Raw genomic sequence first — 22,426 nt, forward strand, 5'->3', positions numbered from 1 at the left:
CTTGCGCGCTCTGCCTCTTCTTTGTAGAGCCAGTGGAATCGTTTCAGATTGGCGCTGGAACAAATAAAACCATTTATGTAAGTTGATTTCTTACTACTATGTCGTGATAAACTTTATTGTGTCTTCGCTGGTCGCGCTCGCCTTTATTTTGTAGTGCGCTGGTGCGCGATTTAGTTTCACCCGGAGTTAAACAAATAAAACCATTTATTTGTTGATTTTATCACTATGTCATGTGATAAACTTCTGACAGGCTTGCTGGTCGAGCGCTCTGCCTTTTATTTTGTAGTGCTTGCGTACGTCAAATGAGCTGAACAAAATAAATAAAACCATTTATTTGCGCTGATTTCCTTTTTATCACCATGTCGTGATACAACTTTATTGTGCTCCTTCTGCTGGTCGTGTGCGCTCTGCCTTTTGTAGAGCCGCCGCGGAATCGCTCGGTATTTTGAGAGTTGGAAAACAACAAAACCATTTATTTGTTGATTTCATCACTATATCGCATGCAAACCTTTATTGGTGTCTTCTGCTGGGCCGCGAGCGCTCTGCCTTTCTGTGGCCAGTGGAACGTTTCAGATTTCTGGAGTTTCGTTCGTACCAAAACCGGTTTATGCGTTGATTTTTTATCACTATGTCGTGATAAACTTTATTGCGCCTCTCGCCATCGAGCGCTCTGCTCTCATTCTTGTAGTGCTGGTGGCATTGTTTCAAATTGGAGTTGGAACAAATAAAACCATTTATTTGTTGATTTCTTATCACTATGTCGTGTGATAAACTTTATTGTGTCTTCTGCTGGTCGTGAGCGCTCTGGCTTCGGTTTTAGAAGCGTGTTTGTCAAATAGCTGGAACAAATAAAACTACTTATTTGTTGATTTCTATCACTTGCGTCGCGATACAAACTTTATTGCCTTCTTGCTGGTCGTGAGCGCTCTGGGCTCTTCTTTGCAGAGCCAGTGGAATTGCTTCAAATTGGAGTTGGAACAAATAAACTGGCTTATTTGTTGATTTCTTATCACTATGTCATGTGATGATAAACTTTATTTGCGTCTCTGCTGGTCGTGAGCGCCTGCCTTTATTTTGCAGTGCTGGTGGCATTGTTTCAAATTGAGGAAATCGCAAATAAAACCATTTTATTTGTTGGATTTCATCACTATGTCGCCAAACTTTATTGTGTCTCTGCTGTCGTGTGCGCCCCGCCTTTCTTTGTAGAGCCACAGCGGAATTGCTTCAGATTAAGCGCCAGTCAAATGTTCTCATTTATTTGTTGATTTCTTATCACTATGTCGTGATAAACTTTATTGTGTCTTCTGCTGGTCGTGAGCGCTCTGCCTTTCTTTGTAGAGCCAGTGGAATTGCTTCAGATTGGAGTTGGAACAAATAAAACCACATTTATGTGTTGATTTCTTATCACTATGTCGTGATAAAACCCTGGCTGTACCTTCTGCTGGTCGTGCGCTCTGCCTTTGGCCTTCCAGTGCTGGTGGCATTGTTTTCAATTGAGTTGAAACGCACAAAACCATTTATTTGCTGATTTCATCACTATGTCAGCGATAAACTTATTGTGTCTTCTGCTGGTCGAAAGCGTCAGTCTTTTATTTCCTGCAGTGCTGGTGGCATTGTTTCAAATTGAGCTGGGAACAAATAAAACCATTTATTTGTTGATTTCTTATCACTATGTCGTGATAAACTTTATTGTGTCTTCTGCTGGTCGTGAGTGCTCTGCCTTTTATTTTGTAGTGCTGGTGGAATTGTTTCAGATTGGAGTTGGAACAAATAAAACCATTTATGTGTTGATTTCTTTATCACGCGTTTCATAAACTTTATTGTGTCTTCTGCTGGTCGTGAGCGCTCTGCCTTTTATTTTGTAGTGCTGGTGGCATTGTTTCACCAGAGTTGGAACAAATAAAACCATTTATTTGCTACTTTTAATACTATGTCATGTGATAAATCCTATTGTGTCTCTGCTGGTCGTGAGCAGCTCTGCCTTTTTATTTTGTAGTGCGCTGGTGGAATTGTTTCAAATTGAGCTGGGAAACAAATAAAAACCATTTATTTGTTTACTTATCACTATGTCATGATAAACTCTATTGTGCTCGCCGGTCGGTGCCGCCTCGCCTTTATTTTGTAGTGCTGGTGGCATTGTTTCTAAATTGAGCTGGAACAAATAAAACCATTTATTTGTTGATTTCTTTATCACTTCAGCGTCGTGATAAACTTTACGGTGTCTCTGCTGGTCGTGAGCGCTCTGGCCTTCTTGTAGAGCCAGTGGAATTGCTTCAGATTGGAGTTGGAACAAATAAAACCATTTATGTGTTGATTTCTTATCACTATGTCGTGATAAACTTTATTGTGTCTTCTGCTGGTCGTGTGCGCTCTGCCTTTCTTTGTAGAGCCAAAGCGGAAATTTGCTTCAAATTGGGAGTGGGAACAAAATAAAACCATTTATTTGTTGATTTATCACTATGTCATGTGATGTAAACTTCTTATTGTGTCTTCTGCTGGTCGTGAAGGCTCTGCCTTTATTTTGTGCGCTAAAAGTACGTTTCAATTAATAAACAAATAAAACCACGTATTGCTGATTTCTTATCATGTCGTGATAAACTTTATTGTGTCTTCTGCTGGCCGTGCGCTCTGCCTTTCTTTGTAGAGCCGGAATTATCAGATTGAGCTGTACAAAATAAAAAACTATTTATTTGTTGATTTCTTATCATCACTATATCGTGATAAACTTTATTGGTGTCGCTGGCCTGAGCGCTCACCTTTCGCAGAGCCAGTGGAATTGCCTAGATTGAGCCGGGAATCAAAATAAAACCATTTATGTTACATTTCTTATCACTATGGCCGATAAATCCTGACAGGTTCTGCTGGGCGCGGCAAGCGCTCTGGCCTTTTATTCGGTGAAATTGCTTCAGATTGAGTTGGAACAAATAAAACCATTTATGTTGATTTATCACTATGTCGTGATAAACTCTTATTGTGTCTTCTGCTGGTCGTGAGCGCTCTGCCTTTATTTTGCGCTGCGGCATTGTTTAAATGTATTGGAACAAATAAAACCATTTATTTGTTGATTTCATCACTTCATGTCGCGATGTAAACTTACGTGTCTCTGCCAGTCGTGCGCCTGCTCGTATTTTTGTAAAGCGGCGTACCGTTTCAAAATTGGAGTTGGGAACAAAATAAAACCAGCTTCGATTGTTGGATTTCTTTATCACCATGTCGCATAAACCTTATCGTGCTCTGTTGGTCGTGAGCGCTCTGCCTTTCTTTGCGCGTATTTCGTGGAATAGCTTTCCAATTAAGCCAAACAAATGCAAACCATTTATTTACTTTACCACGTATGTCGCTATAAACTTTATTGTGTTCTGTTAATGCGCTCTGCCTTTTATTTTGTGTGCTATGAAAGTACTATTTCAATTAGAGCTGGAACAAATGTTCATTTATTTGTTGATTTTATCACGCGTCGTGATAAACTTTATTGTGTCTTCTACTGGTTGTGAGCGCTCTGCCTTCATATATTGTAGAGCAGGTGGAATTGTTTCGTGACGAAATGTCACCTTAAAGAATAGATATGAGCGATGGCGTAAACTCATAGATGCAAAGTTGACGCGATTTCGTATCACCAATGTTCACACTGACATTGTGAGTCTTAAATTTTTGATGCCCATCCTGCCCATCTGTATGAAATGTAGTGTCACAAAGATTGTGATTGCATTTTGACCGCTACTAATTCTTTTAATATATTTTCTTTACTTATTCTTGAGTCAGTTTAGAAACAAACTCACAAGATTACGCCCATGCCAATATTCTTATAGGATTTTGCCTTGCTATCCCTACCGGTGCTGCGCGGGCGTTGTGACAAGCCGCAACCGAATGGCTAATGCCACGCTACGTCTAAGGTGTACCTTGCGAGTCCTCGGTGGTTCCTGTGACGGACCACCTTACCGCGTTGAAATGCCACCGATGTTATCGCGGCACGTACCAAACCATGGTCTCATGAATTGGCCGGTGGTAGCCCGACATAATTATTCAGCTTCCCGGTAAGCCAACGTTTGTTTCGCGTACATGTTGTTGTCTAATCAGATTTGGTCTGTACAAGATGTGTTAAATATTCAGGCGTTTAGCAAGATTAAGTGAAATGCCAGTTTCTTTTTAGTCTAGTGTCCCTTTTTTGGTTAAAGACCTTCCCTTTGCTAAACTGCTGCAATTGTTCCTGTGTCGCATGTATCGTTGTTAAGGTGTTGTTAGCGTCGCAACAGCTTCGGCGGCAGGTTGCCAGAGGATACCTTAGCGGTTTCTTAATATGGTCAAAAGTCCTTGGCGGCTTTACCCATACCCTTTACCTTGGGTATCTTCGTCGATCAAGCGCAAGTAATATTAAACCAAATCCAAATTAATTTATAATTTTAAACCTGCTCATTGGCGACTTGAGATTAAGTTTGTTATTTTCAAATTTGCCGCGTTGTAAGTAAATGAGATGCAGCCCTGCCTTTGTAATCACATTTTCTAAAATGTTCCGCGGTTTTAATGATGGAAGGCCATGTTTTCCAGTGGAAACCGATTACCAGCCGTATAATAATCAATGCTTAGCAAAGAGCTGCGTAAATAGTACTCTACGCCCTTTTGACAATTTGGAGTATTTGAAATGTCGTTTCTTTTTGAGAGTGTATTTAGGTCCCAGTCCTTGCGGCGTAAATTATTCAATGTTTATTTATAGATTTCTTTGTAGACTAGGCAGCCACGGTAATTGGCGGTGTGATTCTCTCCGCAGTTGATGCGAATGTTTGGCGTGTGCATTTCCATACCGGGGAGTGTTGGGCCGAGTTAAAGCATTATTTGTAGTTGGTGGATAAGGAGATGGTTTCAGTGGGTGCTGTTTGGTGGCCTTTGCTTGTCTGAAGATTTCTTGATCGAATTTTCGCATTGAAGTCTCTTGAGTTCAGAGGTCCAAAAAAGGACACAAGCTATGATCAGTTCCAATTGATTGCCATGAATTTTCCGCATCCTGACACGGATGGTACAATGTAATTTGCTGATCACTGATTTTGTAACACCAATATTCACTGACAGTTCTCTAATTTTTGAGTAAACATCTGCACTTCTATAAGGAAATGGAAGACAAAGATTTTGACTGCAATTTGATCAGTGCCATTCAATTTGGAGGTGGAATATTTAATGCGTCATCCGACAACTTACATGTAACGACTTGTTCTCTGATTGTCATCAGTGATTTGGAAAATTTTCAATACTCCTTATGATAAGAGTGAAATTCAGCAATGTGTGTATCTCATTTGTACCATGGACATCAAGTTTATTGCTGTAGTGGATTAAAATATTTCCTACAATTACAATAACATGATTGAGAGATGTAGGGAAGTTTGTAAGGCGATGGAAACTATTCAAATTCCGGCGCTTCCACTTGCCGGAACTTCTTCTGCATCGTCATCATCTTGATTTGGTTGCCAGATTTTAAGCTGACTGACGTGTGCTGTCGTCGCGTATAGCTCTTCAGGCTCTTCTTCGTTTAAATTCCTTACGCTATTTGTATCATTCGGGAGAACTTCGTAAACCTTGACCGGTCCTCAGTACCGAGGTTGTAATTTCGTGGAGTTACCCATTGCATTACTGTTTGTCTTTAATTCTTATGAAAAAATTGCCAAGGGGGGGGTGCGTGATACTTTTTTCCACGATTTTTGAAATTAATATCTCTTAAACTAAAAGCCAGAGCAACCAACGAATTGCTGATTATGGAAGACTGGAAAATTCTCTATCAGATAAAAATATAAAATATTTATATTTCCAAATATAAAAGTAATTTTTATTTCTACATACGTTCTGCATACGTACTTATAATAAATAAATCGTGTGTTCTTGTTATTTTAGTATTATACCTGTGCGCAAACAGTCGAGAACGCACAAAACACACATATGTAATCGTTAACGATGAGTTTTTTTATAGGAAAAATCATTAAACGTCAAATCCGCCCAACCAGTCGCAGACGGACTCACATTGCTAATATTACAACAATTAGCCGTACCCTACTCTATTAGCAACACATAACAAGTTTTGTGCGCATCGAAATCATTCATTATATGACCTAATTGTTGCTTATGTGTTTGGCTGTTTCGGCAACAGTTTCGGTGTTGGTGTCGTTGAGGATAATTTTGTTTCTGACACATCTCGGTGTCCCGAGTATTTGTCTTATAATCTTACTCTGGCATCTGTCGACTGTTGCTATAATATTTAAATCAAATCCAACACTTATAATTTCTGCATAAATCTGCTCATTATGACTTCTGAATATCAAACGAGTTAAAAAGTACAAGTACAACAGAAAACGAGTAACAATCTTTAGTCGAGTTAGTCGGAAGACGCGTCGCTTCTACCTCGGATTCGCCGGAATCGTCATTGGCTTCCCGCTTCGGCATCGCCCTCCTCGTCATCATCATCATCTTCATCATCATCGTCGGCAGTCTCTACCCAGGTACATTTTCTTCTACTTTACACTCTCCTTGAGCTTCGTCTCGAAGTAGTCCTGAACGCGATTTAGCGCAGACATGTGAATCTTTATTTATATTATATGATTAAGTAATATTTACACATCACGTTTGAAACAGATTGAAGGATTATAAAGTATACCTGGATAAATTACCAGAGGAAGAACGAGCGCAACTGGAGTTGGACATGGAGACGAAGAAAAAGAAGACTGAGAAGGTGAAGAAGAATTTTCTCCTTCGAAGGCTAAAGCTGACATTATGCGCGAGACGAAAGACGCGAAAATCACAGAAATCGCACGCATTGGTGGTCAAAAGTACAAACAACTTTCCGAAGCGGCTAAACAAAGCTACTTGGACCGCGCTGCCGTAAGCATGCGCAATATCGAAACGTAAAGTCGAACACCCTATGAAAACATCCACAACTCAGAGAAGCGCTTCGAAGTGGTCCAAAAGTACCCAGGACCAAAGAAACCACGCACTACACCTTACACCGTTGAGTTTGTCGCATAAGGGGAGTTCACGATTAACGCTTACTGGTCCCGCGACTACGCTGTTGTTTAGGAGCGAAAGGACTAAAATGAATCTTATATGGTTTATTCTCGAAGGGAATTTGGTTCCAATAATGACTACTACCACTGACTTTAAAATTGTACTACTCGGGAAAAGTTTGTTAAAAGTTATATTTCGTCGAGTAGCATCTTCTTTCTTGACATTTTGTGTGTGGAGAGTTCTCAAGTTCTCCGACCAAAGTATATCTAGTACCTTCTTCTATATACTCTTTAAACTGATATGCACCACAAAACGCCATAATATTTCACATAAACAGCGCAGAACGAGATCTGAACGTCCTAGTCCCTAACGCCAATACTTTTTAATTATATTGATAAATACGTCGACCAATAGCCCTACTACCCGTTCTTACATGTTCATGCTTTTTATGCCATATTTTGTGTGTAAAATATACAGTTTGAAAAAATTGGCGGCGTTCTTGCAAGTATCATTTGTACATTTGTTAGGTTCCCAAATTTTAAAACCTTGCTTACATTTCAACTTTTCCTCAGTAATACATAAATTCTAGTAAATTTCTTTTAGTTTTAAGCCAAAAAGGATTTTTTGCTTGTGCTTACATTTTGATTTGTCTACAGTAACACATAAATTTCTAGTCAAAGTCAATATTTTTCCTAAAAAATTATTCGAGAGTTGCGCCAAAAAGTCCATTTTCTTTTCCTTCAGCACCCGAGAGGAGATCCATAGTTACTTACTTCAATTTACCTCTCCCTTTCAGGTAAAGTACAAAATACGCCAATCAAAAGGGACCTACTCTGAGTGACCGTAAAAGTCGAGTTTTTGATTCAGGAGGTTTTGCGGCGTTTAGGAATTGTTAAAATTTCACGAAATCTTTAGCCGAAAATCAAACTTCCGAAAAAACTTAGAAAATTTTCAACTTTTTTCTGTTTTTGTACATAAGTCCAAAAATCGACACTAGACAAAAATTTCTTTATTTTTCGTTTTTTGCGGCTAAGTCCGAAAAATCGACACTTAGAAAAATTTTCAACATTTTTCATTTTTCGACTAAGTCCAAAATTTTTCAGCAAAGTCCAACAAAATTCAATATATAATGAAACTTAGTCGATAAACTTATATTTAAAGCCGAAATACATGTACCGAGCATATTGGAAGACTTTGTTATTTTTTCAACTTCGAGCAAACTACCTGCTCCTATAGGGTAAAAGTACAAAAATACGCCAATCGTGCGACCTACTCTGAGTGACCGTAAAAGTCGATTTTTTTTGAGTTCAGGAGGTTTTTGCGGCGGCTTAGGATTCGTTAAAATGTCACGAAATTTTTAGCCGAAAATCAAAACCTCCCGAAAAACTTAGAAATTTAGTGGTTTAGTATAAACTAGAATATGCTGCATGTAGCGTTAGGAGATACTCGGGACACTCGGGAGTGTCATGCGTTGCATTTCATGCGGCAAAAGCGATAAGAAAGTAAATTGTGTTCCAAACAAACACAATTCTCGTGCCGAATGCTCACGTTTACCGATAAATATAGAAATAAACAATACAATTCTATTTTATGATTTTTAGTTCACGCTAGTGCCATCTCTGAATGATACAGGTAGGAGTCCCGGAGTTTAAATTATTAATATTAATGAAAAATTGCGCGCTTTTACATTAACTATTAAAGCAGTGTTGTGCAATCTGTATTAATCGCAAAATGTGTGCCGGAAATACGTTTTCCCAAGCTTCCACAGAGAAGCAATAATCAACAAAAAATGGTCAAATTTTCAAAGGTGATAAGTAATAAAAATAAGCAAGTCTCCAACTCGTGGTTGATAAACAAATAACAAAACCTATAGGTTGAAATACAATGGTAGGTAGTACGAGAGGGTGAGTATAAGCTGAGTAAAGTTAAGTAAACACTTACTGTACGCTATACCCTCACAATATCGCCAAAACGATATTTTTACTAAAAACTTCAGTCTCCACCGTTAGGTGGAGCTGACAATACTTCTGCGTCTTGAATTATAAGCCAGTTGTATATACGCCATGGCAAGTCAATGCAATATTTGTCAAGCCAGTAGGTGTGCTGATGAGACCTCTAATGGTCGAAATAGCTATCCACATCAGGCTTGACAAATACTTGCATTGACTTGCAATGGTTTAGTAAAAATATCGTTTTGGCGATATTGTGAGGGTATAGCGTACAGTAAGTGTTTACTTAACTTTACTCAGCAAAACCTATAGGACTGAATGGGCTCCTGATCCGGATAACTTGCCAAACATCATAATCAAGTTTTTTATCCAGAAGAAAATTGTTTCAATGATTTAAATGACCGATTTTCGAAAATGAAAACAATTGCAGGAACTTAACAACTAGATTGTATAATTCCAGACAAAAATTATTGTTTATGTGTAAAAAAATGCTTCAAACTCGAATGAATACAGAATTTGTAAAATATTTAAACGACAGACAAAAATTAATAAATTGTTTTTTATATTGTTTTTGTAAAATCGTTGAATGTATTAATCATTAAATTTAGTCATTACAACCGTTAAATTTAAATTTGAACTTTTTATTGCAGAATATTAGAGATTAGACAATTTGAAATCACTTATTGTAGTAATATGTATATTACTACAGATAATCGGTTTGTTACTTTTTACCATTTTTAGAAGTAATGTAAAATGCGTAAAAATATTACCTTATTGTAACACATAAATTGTAATTCATTAACCCGTTTAAAAATAAAATATAATGAAAAATAATTAGCTATAAACATCAGAACATTATGATTTTGTTGCGGCGAATCGGCGCGCCGCGACTTGGCGTGCGGTGAGACGACTAGAGACCAAACGAAGTGTATCCAAATGGAACATCTACCACATAACCTGAAAACCGCCTTCATACCTTTTATAGCAGTGTGAATCATTTTAATAATCTGTGTCTTTAAAATTAATTTCAACAATGTCTAAAGTCGACTTAGAACTGAAAAAGGTAAAAAGTGCATTATCGTAGATCAAATTGTACAATTTCCATTGTTGTATGTATTTTCAGGCATTTGCTGAGTTGCAAATGAAAGCAGTTGAAACATCGCAAAAACTCAAACTTGCCGATTTGCAAATTGAACAATTAAAGAAGAATAAAAAGCGATCAATACTCACAGACCAGTAAATATTACCTTTTAATTATACATTTAACATTTAAAGAAATAAAATGCAATGCAATTACAATTACAATGCACTGAAACAACCAGCTCTTAATCAGCATGGTTATGCTTATAATTTTCTTTTTGATGCTTTATAATTCAAATATTGCAAATTAATCCATCTGCTCAGTTTGCAGGTTGATAACAACATTAAAACAGTTTGTTGAAAAATTTACTTAATTTACTTAGTAAATTGTTTATTTTTAAGGGAAATCTCAACTTTGGATCCCTCCTGCAAAATGTATGACACAATAGGTCGTATGTTCATGCTATCACCAAAGGATCAAATAATTTCCGATCTCAAGAAGGAGCAGGACGCAGCGGAAGAGAAAATTAAAGGATTGGAAAATAGCAAAGCTTTTCTCGAACGTAGCATGAAAGACGCCGAGAACAACCTTCGCGAAATGGTGCAGCAGAGAAAATAGATTTTATTTATTCATTATTTACGATCACACTCATCAAATAAAAATTGAAGTCATTATAATTGAGTTATTCATATTTATTTTTCCTTGTTTATGGACAAAAATTGCATTGCAGTTTGCATGATATTTTCTCCTTAAATATTTAAATGTATAGCAGCCAGAGAACAAGTTTGTTACTCGCCTTATGATTAAGTCGTAAACATTAATAACAATAATATACTTAATACCCAAAACAAATAACAAACGAGAAACGCGTGGTCAATTGTCAATCATAAAAAAGTTGATGCGCAAGAACCTAAGAGAAAAGTCGAAAGTTCCGCGGGAGACGCGAATAGTTACAAAGAAACCAAATACCACAATGACTTATGTTACACGTTATGCCTTAAATTACTATTTGATTCGTCATTTCTTCGTCGCTGCTGGTTTTATTTACTGCTGCCATTTTGCTGCAGCTTTTTGTACTGTGTGAACAGTTCGCGCATGTCCAGCATCGCCTGCTCGATGTGTTTCGCAAAACGGTGGCAATTCTATAACAAACAACACGTAATCATTAAATATTAAATGATTTTCAAAATGTGCAATAAATAGTAAATAGTATCTTACTGTTGGCCCCGGCTGGTTACAGACAAAGAAACAAGAAAACAATCACCAATAATTTTTAACTAAATAATTTATGATTAGTGCTTACCGTTTGCCCGTTGCTCTTCTTATTGGATATGTGGAAGAATAAATTGTCTTCTCCCGCGATAATGTAGGAGACACCATAGCCATCATCAGCAACCGGCCCAAATCCACCACCGGCTGAAATACAGTTCGGATATTTATTGAAGTCCATCCTGCCCGTCTGCCCGTGTGGTGTTTGCGATGTTGAGAGCCTCCACGGCTCGCTAAGTACCTCCTTAAGGAAGGGCGAGTCCACTTCTAGGTACTTGCTCACCACGTATAGACAGAAAAGATGTCGATCGATGCCTTTACCACACATGGCGTCTTGGTAGGCGCGCTGATGGCGTGTGCATGCCTTCAATAACAACGCGACGCGCTCATCGACACTGCAGTCTTTGTTGCACATTGCTTTTACCCAGGCGTTTGACTCCAGTGTTACCGGTCGCACAGTTTCAGTGCGGCCTTCGCGGTACAATCGCGTCATGGACGCTTCGTATGTCAAGCTGAACTTGCCAGCGTCGCGGTAGTACGCTAGTTGGAGGACCATCTGCAGATAAGCATCTGGTGACACTTTGCATGTCTTCATGAAGCGCTTGCCGTAGGTGTTGAAGACCATGATTTTTAAGTCTATGTCAGCGATTAATTCATTAGCGGCGATCACGGCGAGTTCGATAGATTTCTGGCAGTCTTCTTTCATGTCCCACTTGAGACGTTGCGGAGTTGGTGGTTCAATCAGGACTTCACCTTTAGCGTTGCCTTCGGGGGTGTATCTATAAATTAATGTTTATGAGAAACAAGTTCAACATACAGAATAATAAATGGGGTTTGTTGGTTTTAGTCAGAATGATGAAATTAAAATGAAAACAATCAACATGCAAGAAAACAAATGCAATCGACAGCGGCCATTATTGTGTCAATGCGTATTTTTTAGCGCGTTTGAAGCTTTGAACGTTTAAATATGTACAATTCAAAGACAGTTAAACGAAAAGAAGCTTTGTTGTAATTATTACCCATTTTCCATCTCGTCCAAAATTACGATCTCCCATAAATGGGTGAGAACAGCCGCGTCAGCCCTATTGACCAAAAAAAGAAACACTAGCATTAATTCAAGGCCAAAGACAGTCTGCAAAAACCGGGGAGTGTTACATTTTGTTGGTTTACTACGTGTCGATGTAAGCTCAGATCTATAATAGAAAGATCTAGGAAAGCCAAGAGAGACAAGATATAGTAAAGATTATTAGCAACATCGGGGGGAAAAGGTGAGGTTTGGTTGGCGTAATACCGATTGATTTCGACCTCGTCGCTCACGACCATCTCCCAAATGTGTGACATCACAGCTGCATCAGCCCTGGCAACATTTCAAAAACAATTCGTACAAGAATATACAAAAAAAAATCAATTTTTAGTATTTCGATGACTGAAAACAAAACAGTGCATTATTTCACACTAACCACAGAGAAATTGCAAACAATTAAGCTTACCATGAATGTTCAGCGTTAAATCCGAGCTGAAAACAAAATAAATATCAGTTTTGCTAAATTTTAATGTAAATTAAAATAACTTACTCTTCCGTTAGTGCCGACACACAGCGTGAATGATTTGTCAAACCATCTGTCGTAGCCTTTCCCGTGTAACAAATTTTTACCGAAATTATCTAACTGCGTGGAATCTTCCTACATAAAGTAAGTTAAAACACAGTAAATTTAAGTTTCTATGTTTCAACTAAAGTTTAATACTTACAGGATCATATTTATAAGAGTGATCATCTAATGTCAAACAAAACGCAGCTTTTTCGATGATGTCCAATGACTGTTTATTGACGCCATTGTTGAAGTACACTCTGCGAGTATTAGCCCACTTGGTGCGCTCCCATGCAGTCAGGGCTGCCAACTTTTCTTCGCCAGGCAAAGGTTCGGCTTTATCATTCAAAATATACTCCAATTGTCTAAAAGAAAACAAATAACAAATAACATTATATTTTTATGTATATTTTTTCCTAGATAGCATACTTTTGAATCTCTGCGGCGTTCAACAGGCGACCCTTGTAGATGATCACCTTGTAATAGCAGCCTTTGTGATAGACGCAGATGTGATTGCTGTCGGCCCAATGCTGGATCTTATCGGTCTCGACGCCGGGCACGCGCGTCGTGTTGAATATGCGCTCGTACTGCCAAGAGCACAGCGGGATGAGGCCTTGTATGAGGATCGGTTGCAGCTCCTGCCTCTCAACCAATCTACGGTAATTCAAACATGAGTAAATAGCGGCGGCGGCGCGAGCCGCCTGCGTCGCGGCGGTCTCCATCATGATTGTGTCAATGCCATAGAAGTTAGAGTTAATCATCAGCGGGGAGCGGCCGCGCAAGTACACGTACTCCTCCCACCAATCAGACACGTAATTACTGGACCACCAAGACTTTAATATTAGATAACGTTGCAATTTCACACCGATACCTTTCTCAAATTCGGCTGCCAGACGCTCCATGCGCGCATAGTTTGTGTCATCGAGCAGTGGCCGTGCGCTTTGCAGGTACTACAATCAAAACATGAAGAAGAAAAAAACATCAGTTGTGATTTAATCGCCATCTTGTTAAATTCATAGTTAACCTAACTTACTCTGCTCATTGTGTCGTGAAGCTTTGGTACGGGCAGTTTTGGCAGGGAGCCCTGGAAACTGTAAAGTTTCGGTGTGTTCCATCCGCGGAACATGGTCACCAGCGCGAGCCATATTTGTGTTTTCAGCGAGGGTTTCGAGCCGCGCACGCGCGACTCATACATCCACCCTTTGTACACCAGCAGCGCTTTCAGCGTGTATCGCATTGTGTAGATTATGCATAGCCAAATGCTCAACGCCGTTGCCATACTCGCCACTAGCTGCCATTTTACTGTATCACTAAAACAAACAAAACACCATCAAACAAGTTTTATACATTCGTAAACAAGTTCCTACCCAGGTAGTATTGGCATTATTTTCGCGACCAAGTCATAAGGCACTTTATATCCTGAAAAATGTATCGCCGAGATGACTGTCATCGTCAACCATAACGTCCATAAGTGTGCTGGATAGACACCATTGTGTACACTGTTCTGTAACACAATTAATTTCAATAAAAACGTAAGAATTTTTATTTTTTTATGTTACGAACCATGAATCTAGCGACGCGTTTCTTCCATGATCGCATGCCCGATTGCCACACGAGGTTGAGGACCTCGCGGTCGAAGTTGACGTCCCATCCCTCGTGAGTGATGGCGAACGAGAAGGCAACAGCCGAATGGGCTTCCGCCATGTTGATTTCCTAGAGTTTTACTTTGGTCCTAAAAAGATACAAGTAAAGTTATTACAAGCAATAAATGAGGTTGCAATTCGAGTGGACTAAATTGAGGACGAGCCTTTTTTATTGTTCGAATTGTACGAATATTTATTTATGACCATGCAAATGGGTGACGGCCAGCAATAAATAATTAATTGCTTCTAGAATGTCGAGTCATTTTAATTTAAAAGAATAATCAGTTATACAACTGAGCAAATATTTAAATATTTGTTGATTGTCGCATGTGAATTGCTTGCTTTTACCTGATTGTCCAATGAGTGAAAGTCCAAAAATAATATGAAAAAAAACGCGGCAGACAAATTTAATACTGTTTGTCGTGTCAAACTTCCCAAAGCACCGTCTGCGCGGCATGTGAATTATGATTTGTAAACAATTGTGATGGCGGCCATATTGAAAAGCGAAAGTGCAATTAAAACGACTAAAAGTCGTGTCATTAAAACGAACGGTGTAATTAATGTAATGTGCAAGTCATTTCAAACGATATTTACTTCTGCAATAGAATGGAAAGAATCAGTTTATATCATTAATGGGTTAATATCAGTTTTGTCGTCGCTCGTCAATAATAATTCCAGTCGTAAATAAATAAAAGAGGAAAGGGAAAGAAATTCCCAACATTAGTGACGTAGGATGATGGTAATAGCAATGTAAACAGAAACGCAAATAAATGACACACGTTAACTAATTATTTACATACCAACGTTGGATGGTCGCAAATGGACGGACATTTTGTTGAAAACACATAGAAAATGTCTCTGTATGTACCTGAATTTTGCGATTATAGCTACAATTATTAACCGGTGATCAAAGTGTGTGATTAGCGTCCAAAAATAGCAAAGTTCATGTTTTCGATTGTTTCGAATGTGAACTATAACCTAAAAAGATCATTATCATTGGATGCTATTGAAAATCCGCACGCAATTTAATTTTTCTAACATCTATTTTCGATTTAAGACACGTATGAAGTTGTTTTGCTAAAAAAATCTCAAGTGTGAAATTCCACGAAACAAGTGCGTATTCATTTGTGTGCGTGCGCACCTAACGTATATTTTTAAGTAGTCGTTGACCCACTTTTAACTCGCAGATTATATAATTCCGGCGGAGTAAACATCAACCACGCGTAATATATTCATTATATTATATCCGATTTAACAACAATCAAGAACTAGAAATCTTCTATAATATAAAAATAAATTTCAAAATCTGTTGGTAAGCGCATAACTCAACAACGCTTGGACCAACTTGGCCAATTCTTTGTTTATAATGTGCGTTAAAGTGCAACGATGGTTTTTACGTCGAGAAAAATTCGAATAATTGCCGGAAATAACTCTAAAAACAGCCCTTTTCTATAGGATAAAAGTTGGTATTGAGATTCAATCATAGTTATAGTTAAATAGTTGAATCCGAGATGGCGCGCTGAAGTGCATTATTAGCAATTCTTTATATAATTACAGTAGAATCCGTTTAGTATGACTCCGCTTATATTGACCAACCGGTTATTATGACGTAACTACACTACGAAGTTTGGTTTTCATATAAAATTCTTTTTAAAAAAGTCGGATATAATGACTTCGCTTACAGTGACATGTCGCTTATTATGACCCATTTTTAATAGATTATGTCCGGTTATAATGACCAACATGATTCTTTACACCTCCGGTAATGTTCGTTGATACCCGACGACGTTCGACACGTGGCTAACTTTTTATATTTATTGCTACATTTTTTTATGATTGTCAAATTACATTTATGTATTTACTATCGGAAAGACCAGACCACGACTTAATCCGTATTTTCCATTAATCCGAATTTGGCGTGGGTCATTCGACAATCTCAATGCTTTTTAAAGAACCATAACCGTATTAAGCAATCGTTCAATTCAAATGTTTTGAAACCGAAGAGGCTTCGAAAATCACAAGAAAATTAATTAAATGAAAAAACAAAAGCAGACAAAAATTACAGATTACTTGCAGTAAAAATACACTTGTATGTGTTATAATGTGCTGATTACGTGCAATTTTGATTTTGATTTAATATGTATGTATATGTACATATTTACATAAAAAAGGGTTTTCATTTCACAAAACGCTTTGTATGACGTCCGCTTATTATGACGTGTTTGTCAATTCCCTTCGATGTCATTATAACCGGACTCTACTGTAATTTCTTTAAAATAAAATTGTGAATCTTATTGATAGAATTGCCTCATACTATGTCTAGGACAAGAGAGCAAAAACGAAATACATTTTTATTTAACACTACCGGGACGAAGTAGCGGGCAAAAGCTAGTATAAAATATAAAAGAAGATAATTTGAGTGTTTTTTAAGATCTTTCATGGTGTACCTACTAGAATTTATTATGGAATGACAATTGCAAAGGCAAGTCATTGTCCGCAAACAAATCAACAGGAGTGCGTACGTGAGTCGAAGAGAAAGTGCGTGAGTGTTGAAACAAGTGAATGGACACTTTAAATTTCAAATTTGTTTCAAAAATCAATTCAAGTTGATTTCAATAGGTATTTGCATGGAAAATTATTTGCCTAATGTATTCGTACTGGAGTACAAAGTACACATTTACTGAAATGACCCAATACGACTAGAAACTTTTGTTTCGTCAGTAGGATATTACATATCATGGTGGTTACACTACGTTTTTCGGATGTCTGATAAATAAAGTTAAGGGGCACACCTAGTGTGACGACTTAAAAAATGGCCATTTTTTGGAATTTAATATAAAGGAAACTAGTGAATCCACCTATTTAAAATTTTGAGGGTATATTTATACATGTTTTGTGAATACACAGTAAATTTTTTGAAATAAAATATTAATTAGTTTTGAAATGACACGCGATCTCCGGCGGCGCCAAAAAAAAGGTCCTCCACTGCTGGCGTGATTGCAGCCTTCTCCGTCGATAAAACCAAACAGAAAAATTCTCCTTAAACTAAAACATATTTTCTATACAATGACCCTCGGGCGAACAAAAAATCAAAAATTGACAAAATGGCGGCATTTTGAATAAAAAAGTTAAATTTTTCCCAAAATTTTGGTCGTTTTTGGCCTGTCAAAATTCGATTTTTGATCAGATCATAAAACTGGAGGGTCATTGTATGGAGAACTATATAGAGGAGATGCAAAAAAAATTTGATAGCGATCGGATCATTTGTCTTCGAGTAATCACGCCAGCAAATTCGAAAAATGCTGTTTCGAGAAAAACGCGTTTAAAGATAAAATGCAACTATCTAACTGCCGAGCGGCTACTCTTTCAAATGGCTGTTACTCAAAAACTATTTCAGATATCAAGTTAAAATTTTAGTATGTTATTTTTAAAGGTATAACCTATCGAAATATGGTAAAAAAATTTTTCGATTTTTTGAAAATTTCACACTAGGTGTGCCCCTTAACTGTTATTATGCTATCCAGGACTCAGACGAATCCAACGAATCATAAATCATCAAAATCTGTTGAACCGCTTTTGAGTTATAAATGCTGTAACTAACACGACTTTGTTTTTGGTCAATAGATATAATTTATAACCTTTAATAATATTGAACGGTTCAATATCAACAAGACTTTTATATTGAGTACTAGTTTAGTTAATTTTCAGCCAAACAAACTATTTCTTTGCTTCTTCAACTTATTGCAAGCCAACTCTACCAATAAGATTCTCAATTAACGCCATCTCGAGTTCAATTATACAACTATAACTACGAAAATATCCAGATTAACTCTTAACCCTTATTTTACACCCTTTAAGTTATATTTTTAAGGCAAAAAGTAACTTATTTTATTTTCCTTCCTAAATCAATAATCCCTATACCAAAATTTATCAAAATCGCATCAGTGGTTTTTGCATGAGCGCGTCACAAACCCACAATCGTTTTAATAATGTTCATTTGGATATATAACAAATTTCCTGATGGAAAACCAGTTTGTCCCATAAATAATCAATGACGTCTATGTCTACCATCGTTTGTTTGCCTAAACGCCGCCGCCATTTTGCATACAAAAGGAAAGTTTGCAATAAATTCCGCGTTCATAAAATTTCAAGCCGAGTTAATTACAGTCATTCGGACGAAAAAAATGCGCGCAATTTATGGAAGCGCTGTGTCGTCAAACAAAACAAAATGCAACCTGTCATAATTACTATAACCTTGAGATAATATCAATAAATTTCGAAATAAAATTACATAGCTACACATCACATACGTGCAGCTAATCAAAATTTTCATTATCAGTCGAAAAATATAACTGTAAGGTTGCGTATATGACCATGCACCAGCAACATGCAGAACACCCTGTGGATATGGAGTCACATCACTGATGGGGGGTTTTTCTGTTTATGTCAGCGACTTGCGTCGCTGGGCATGCGTCTCCTAAGAAATGACTCAGACTCGTGCTCCGGCATTCGTTGTAAACTGTTCACAATTAAGATCCGATCGCTCTGTATTATTGAATAAAACTAGTAAAACCGAAACAACATTTCGTAATTCTAACATAACTGTATTCATTCATATAATACTTATGCACTGCGAAATGTTTATTTTGCTATCACATATCTGATTAAGATATTTTTGTAGAATCCTGCGTGACTTACCGAAATAGTCAAACTTAACATAGATTAATATAGAGAGTAGATTTTAACCCCACGTGAGTGCCACACGTGTAAACGATAAAAGCGAATCAACATTGATTTAAGGCCGCCGGCGACACCGCTTAACAAGCGGTTAAGGAAATCGAGCGTTGAAAAAGCGCGATAAAGCGACTGTCAACAATGACCTTTGAATGCCAAGCGCCCCACCGCATAATTGCATAATTGAACTCGTGTTTTGTGATACTACTGCGTCGTACGGTCATTGCTAATGAATTGCAAACAACGTAACATAATCAGTCAATTTTGAACTTCAGAACTTCCTCTATAACAAAATGTAGCAATTTAACTGCAAAAATCAAGATATTTAGAAAGCATTTCTGCAAAATTTATGAAAATTATGCTAAGTTGCATCCTAATTGAACTTTCTTCTTGCCGGGTCTTTGACTTTGCAAATTTTCTTCAATTTCTGAAGAGAAACTACGATGTTTCACTTAATAATCATAAAATAAAACTTGCTTGATTAATAAATACTTATCCATTATTATTCAATTATGACTTGCATATTCGAATCTAGTCTGAGAAGATTGCAAAATGTGTGATTGAGGTCACCAATGTAGAATATGATAATGAATTGCACAATAACCTACAATTCCAATAAGAAATACATAAAACCATTTGCGTATTTCTCATAATCAAACTACCTATTTACAGTCTGATTACAAACTTCCATGATGTATGAACGTCAACAAAAAAACACCACATTTATGTGAAGTGTCCAAGCGCCAAATGCTTACTCTCTGTTTAATCGTGCGTGCGAACCGCCGCTATTTATAACACATTAACGATATTATTGTTAATCTGTGTGATGTGCGAGTGTCCGCGATCGTCGCTTGTTTATGGCGGGTGTCACAGATTAGATAGGTACAAAGTACGATCGCCACACAAGCACAATATGTGTGCGGTGTGTGTCGTATGTCGTTTGTTTGTTTATTTTGTTTGTGTTTCTCTCTGAATTTCAAAGGTTACTTTTCGTCTCGCTCGCCGAGTCGCGCACTCGTGTCGACTCGAGTCGAGTATCACACACAGTTTTAATGACAAACAATTTCAATCAAGGCTGAACTCGGTTACACGTTATTGCCGATGATTAATTTTTAGCGGTCAACAGTTAGAGCTGCAAGCAGCAATTTTCTGAGATTTAGCACGAAGAAACTGAAGAACAAACGGTATTTTCGCAAGTGGGTCATAGAAACTTAACTTTCCGTTGCTGGTTCTTATTAGAATCCAAATAATATGTATAATTGGTTGCCTACCGTTTGTTCAATCAAAGCAACCATAAAAACAAAGTTTGTTTACTTTTACGCGCATATATAATATACTGACTAATTCCACAATCGTGAATTAATTTCAGTCTGTGAATAACGCGACGATAAGTTATCACTTTCAAATCCGGCTGGGTTCAAACTTCAGCAATTTGTAATACATTAATGTGAATAGTGAGTCAACAAATATTGCATGGTAATTGCAATAATAATCGTTTTTCGATGCGGAAATAGGATACACGTGCTCACTGACGACAGTCACGGCGCATCTTCAATCTATTAATAACGCAAAACGTCTCACAGGTTGAGAAGAGTTGAAATAAATGTGAAAATGAAGGAAGTAATGTAACCACTCGCTGTTTCTGTTTTACTTATGCCTCTGATGTGTGTGTCAAGCTGAGTTTACGCGTTGCAACGTGGTGCATTTCTGTGCACATTGAAACTAGCACACGTTGCGCACATCACGTCAATTCAATTAAATGCAAATGCACCGGGAGAGCGAAATTCCACCGACTTCACACCTCCTAATCATCATCAAACACATTTAATTAATGCAAAGTGAAAACCTTAATTGATTAGTAAGTTAAAACAAATGAACGATGATCATTCACATACGTTTTACATAAATTAATTTCATCCGTACCTTATTTTAAAACAATTGTTGATTCTTCAGTCGGTAGACACTTATATAAATATTAGAAATAGTCCCAAAAAAGATCCGATATAGTCCAGAGTTGTCAAAAAATGTCGCCAAACATTCGACGAAAAATGCCTTTAAAAATGTCTATTAAATATCACACGCACACTCGCACTATTTACGTCTAACTACGTCGAATTAATTTTACTATGAAGTTCGCCAGCACGGCGCGCCTCTTGAATCCTCATGTACGATTCGGAAGGCTGGTATGGCGAGTGCTAGCGGTGTAAAGTTCGTGTAGTATGCCTGTCTACTGCTTGAGGCCCTCGCTCCTATGCGGAGTCCGCGGAGCCGATGAGAGAACGAAACGCTTGCTGCGCCAGGCCAACGCGAACTCGCTCACGATTTCACGAACTAAACAAGCGCCACAAGCGGCGACCGCTCCGGCTCGGTTTCTTGCTAGATGAGCCGAACGGCCACCGCCGAGCGCCGACTTTCGTCGACCGAAAACTAGCACGCACACATGCGCAGCGAAATTTTGATCTAGGCACGGAAACCGGATGTTATTATTGGTCGATATATAAAATTGTTGAACTTAATAAATTTAAAGTTTTTTTTTGTTGTTTAGAATGCATAATACCGATATTACCCAAGAAGCCAGTTCCAACATTGTTTTTTATTAATAAAAGCGTAAAATTTTTCTGTACGTATAGGTAGAAATCTATTCTTAGTTTATTTTTTTGTTTCATCCGTAACCACTAGATGACTCTAACTGACTTTCAATGGCATTATTTCTTAAATAACAATTATTTGTATCTAACAAAACCAACGAAACTGCAGAATATGTATCTTTAGTTTAATGACAAAAATATGAAAACGCCCTTGGGCCCTTTTTTAAGTAATTTTATACACTAAAACACAAATTTGACCTAGAAAACGACAAATATGAAAGAAATTACTCAGTTTTTATGGTCATTTTATAGTACTTCCTGAGGGATTTGTAAAATGAAAGAACATAAATGTTCTAAAGGGTCTTTTCGGCTATCAAGTGACGATGAGAAGTTAAAAGTAGTGCCAAATATACCGAATGAGTTGTTTAATCGATATCATCGCTATCCAATAGATCAAAAATATGCAAATACACAATGGAAAAAATGATTTTTCTGTAGCAATTTCATGCCAAATATTTGACGCACTTTATGATTGTTCGCACGTCTCGCAAACTATTTATATCTTGAGAAATAATTGCGCCGTTTACACATT

The 22,426-nt window shown here is 37.5% G+C and overlaps 2 protein-coding genes across 3 annotated transcripts; one reads left to right on the top strand and one right to left on the bottom strand.

Annotated features, from left to right (window-relative positions):
• The first annotated feature begins 9,832 nt into the window (after positions 1-9,832).
• Positions 9,833-10,688, top strand: Pfdn1 (prefoldin 1). Its single transcript, XM_065304254.1, has 3 exons — positions 9,833-9,993; positions 10,054-10,166; positions 10,413-10,688. The coding sequence occupies exons 1-3, from the start codon at positions 9,964-9,966 to the stop codon at positions 10,627-10,629; spliced, it is 360 nt and encodes a 119-aa protein (XP_065160326.1). The 5' UTR covers positions 9,833-9,963; the 3' UTR covers positions 10,630-10,688.
• Positions 10,683-21,592, bottom strand: whd (carnitine O-palmitoyltransferase whd). 2 transcript variants are annotated; one of them, XM_065304252.1, is made up of 11 exons: positions 21,170-21,592; positions 14,433-14,601; positions 14,237-14,373; positions 13,903-14,179; positions 13,299-13,819; positions 13,030-13,234; positions 12,855-12,962; positions 12,771-12,796; positions 12,572-12,637; positions 11,315-12,059; positions 10,683-11,153 (listed from the first exon to the last, which is right to left on the bottom strand). In XM_065304252.1, exons 2-11 carry the CDS (start codon positions 14,571-14,573, stop codon positions 11,052-11,054), a joined length of 2,328 nt encoding a protein of 775 aa, XP_065160324.1. In that variant the 5' UTR covers positions 14,574-14,601; positions 21,170-21,592; the 3' UTR covers positions 10,683-11,051. The 2 variants fall into 2 exon arrangements, with proteins under 2 accessions (XP_065160324.1, XP_065160325.1); XM_065304253.1 differs by lacking the exon at positions 12,572-12,637 and adding an exon at positions 12,300-12,362 and having other exon boundaries at positions 21,170-21,590.
• Between the last annotated feature and the right edge of the window lie 834 nt (positions 21,593-22,426).

The sequence above is a fragment of the Atheta coriaria genome, unplaced genomic scaffold, assembly GCF_025399875.1.
Source record: "Atheta coriaria isolate IRGN ID8LTWV9N9 unplaced genomic scaffold, Caltech_Dcor_3.1 hic_scaffold_6_pilon, whole genome shotgun sequence".
Classification (NCBI taxonomy): Eukaryota; Metazoa; Arthropoda; class Insecta; order Coleoptera; family Staphylinidae; genus Dalotia; species Dalotia coriaria.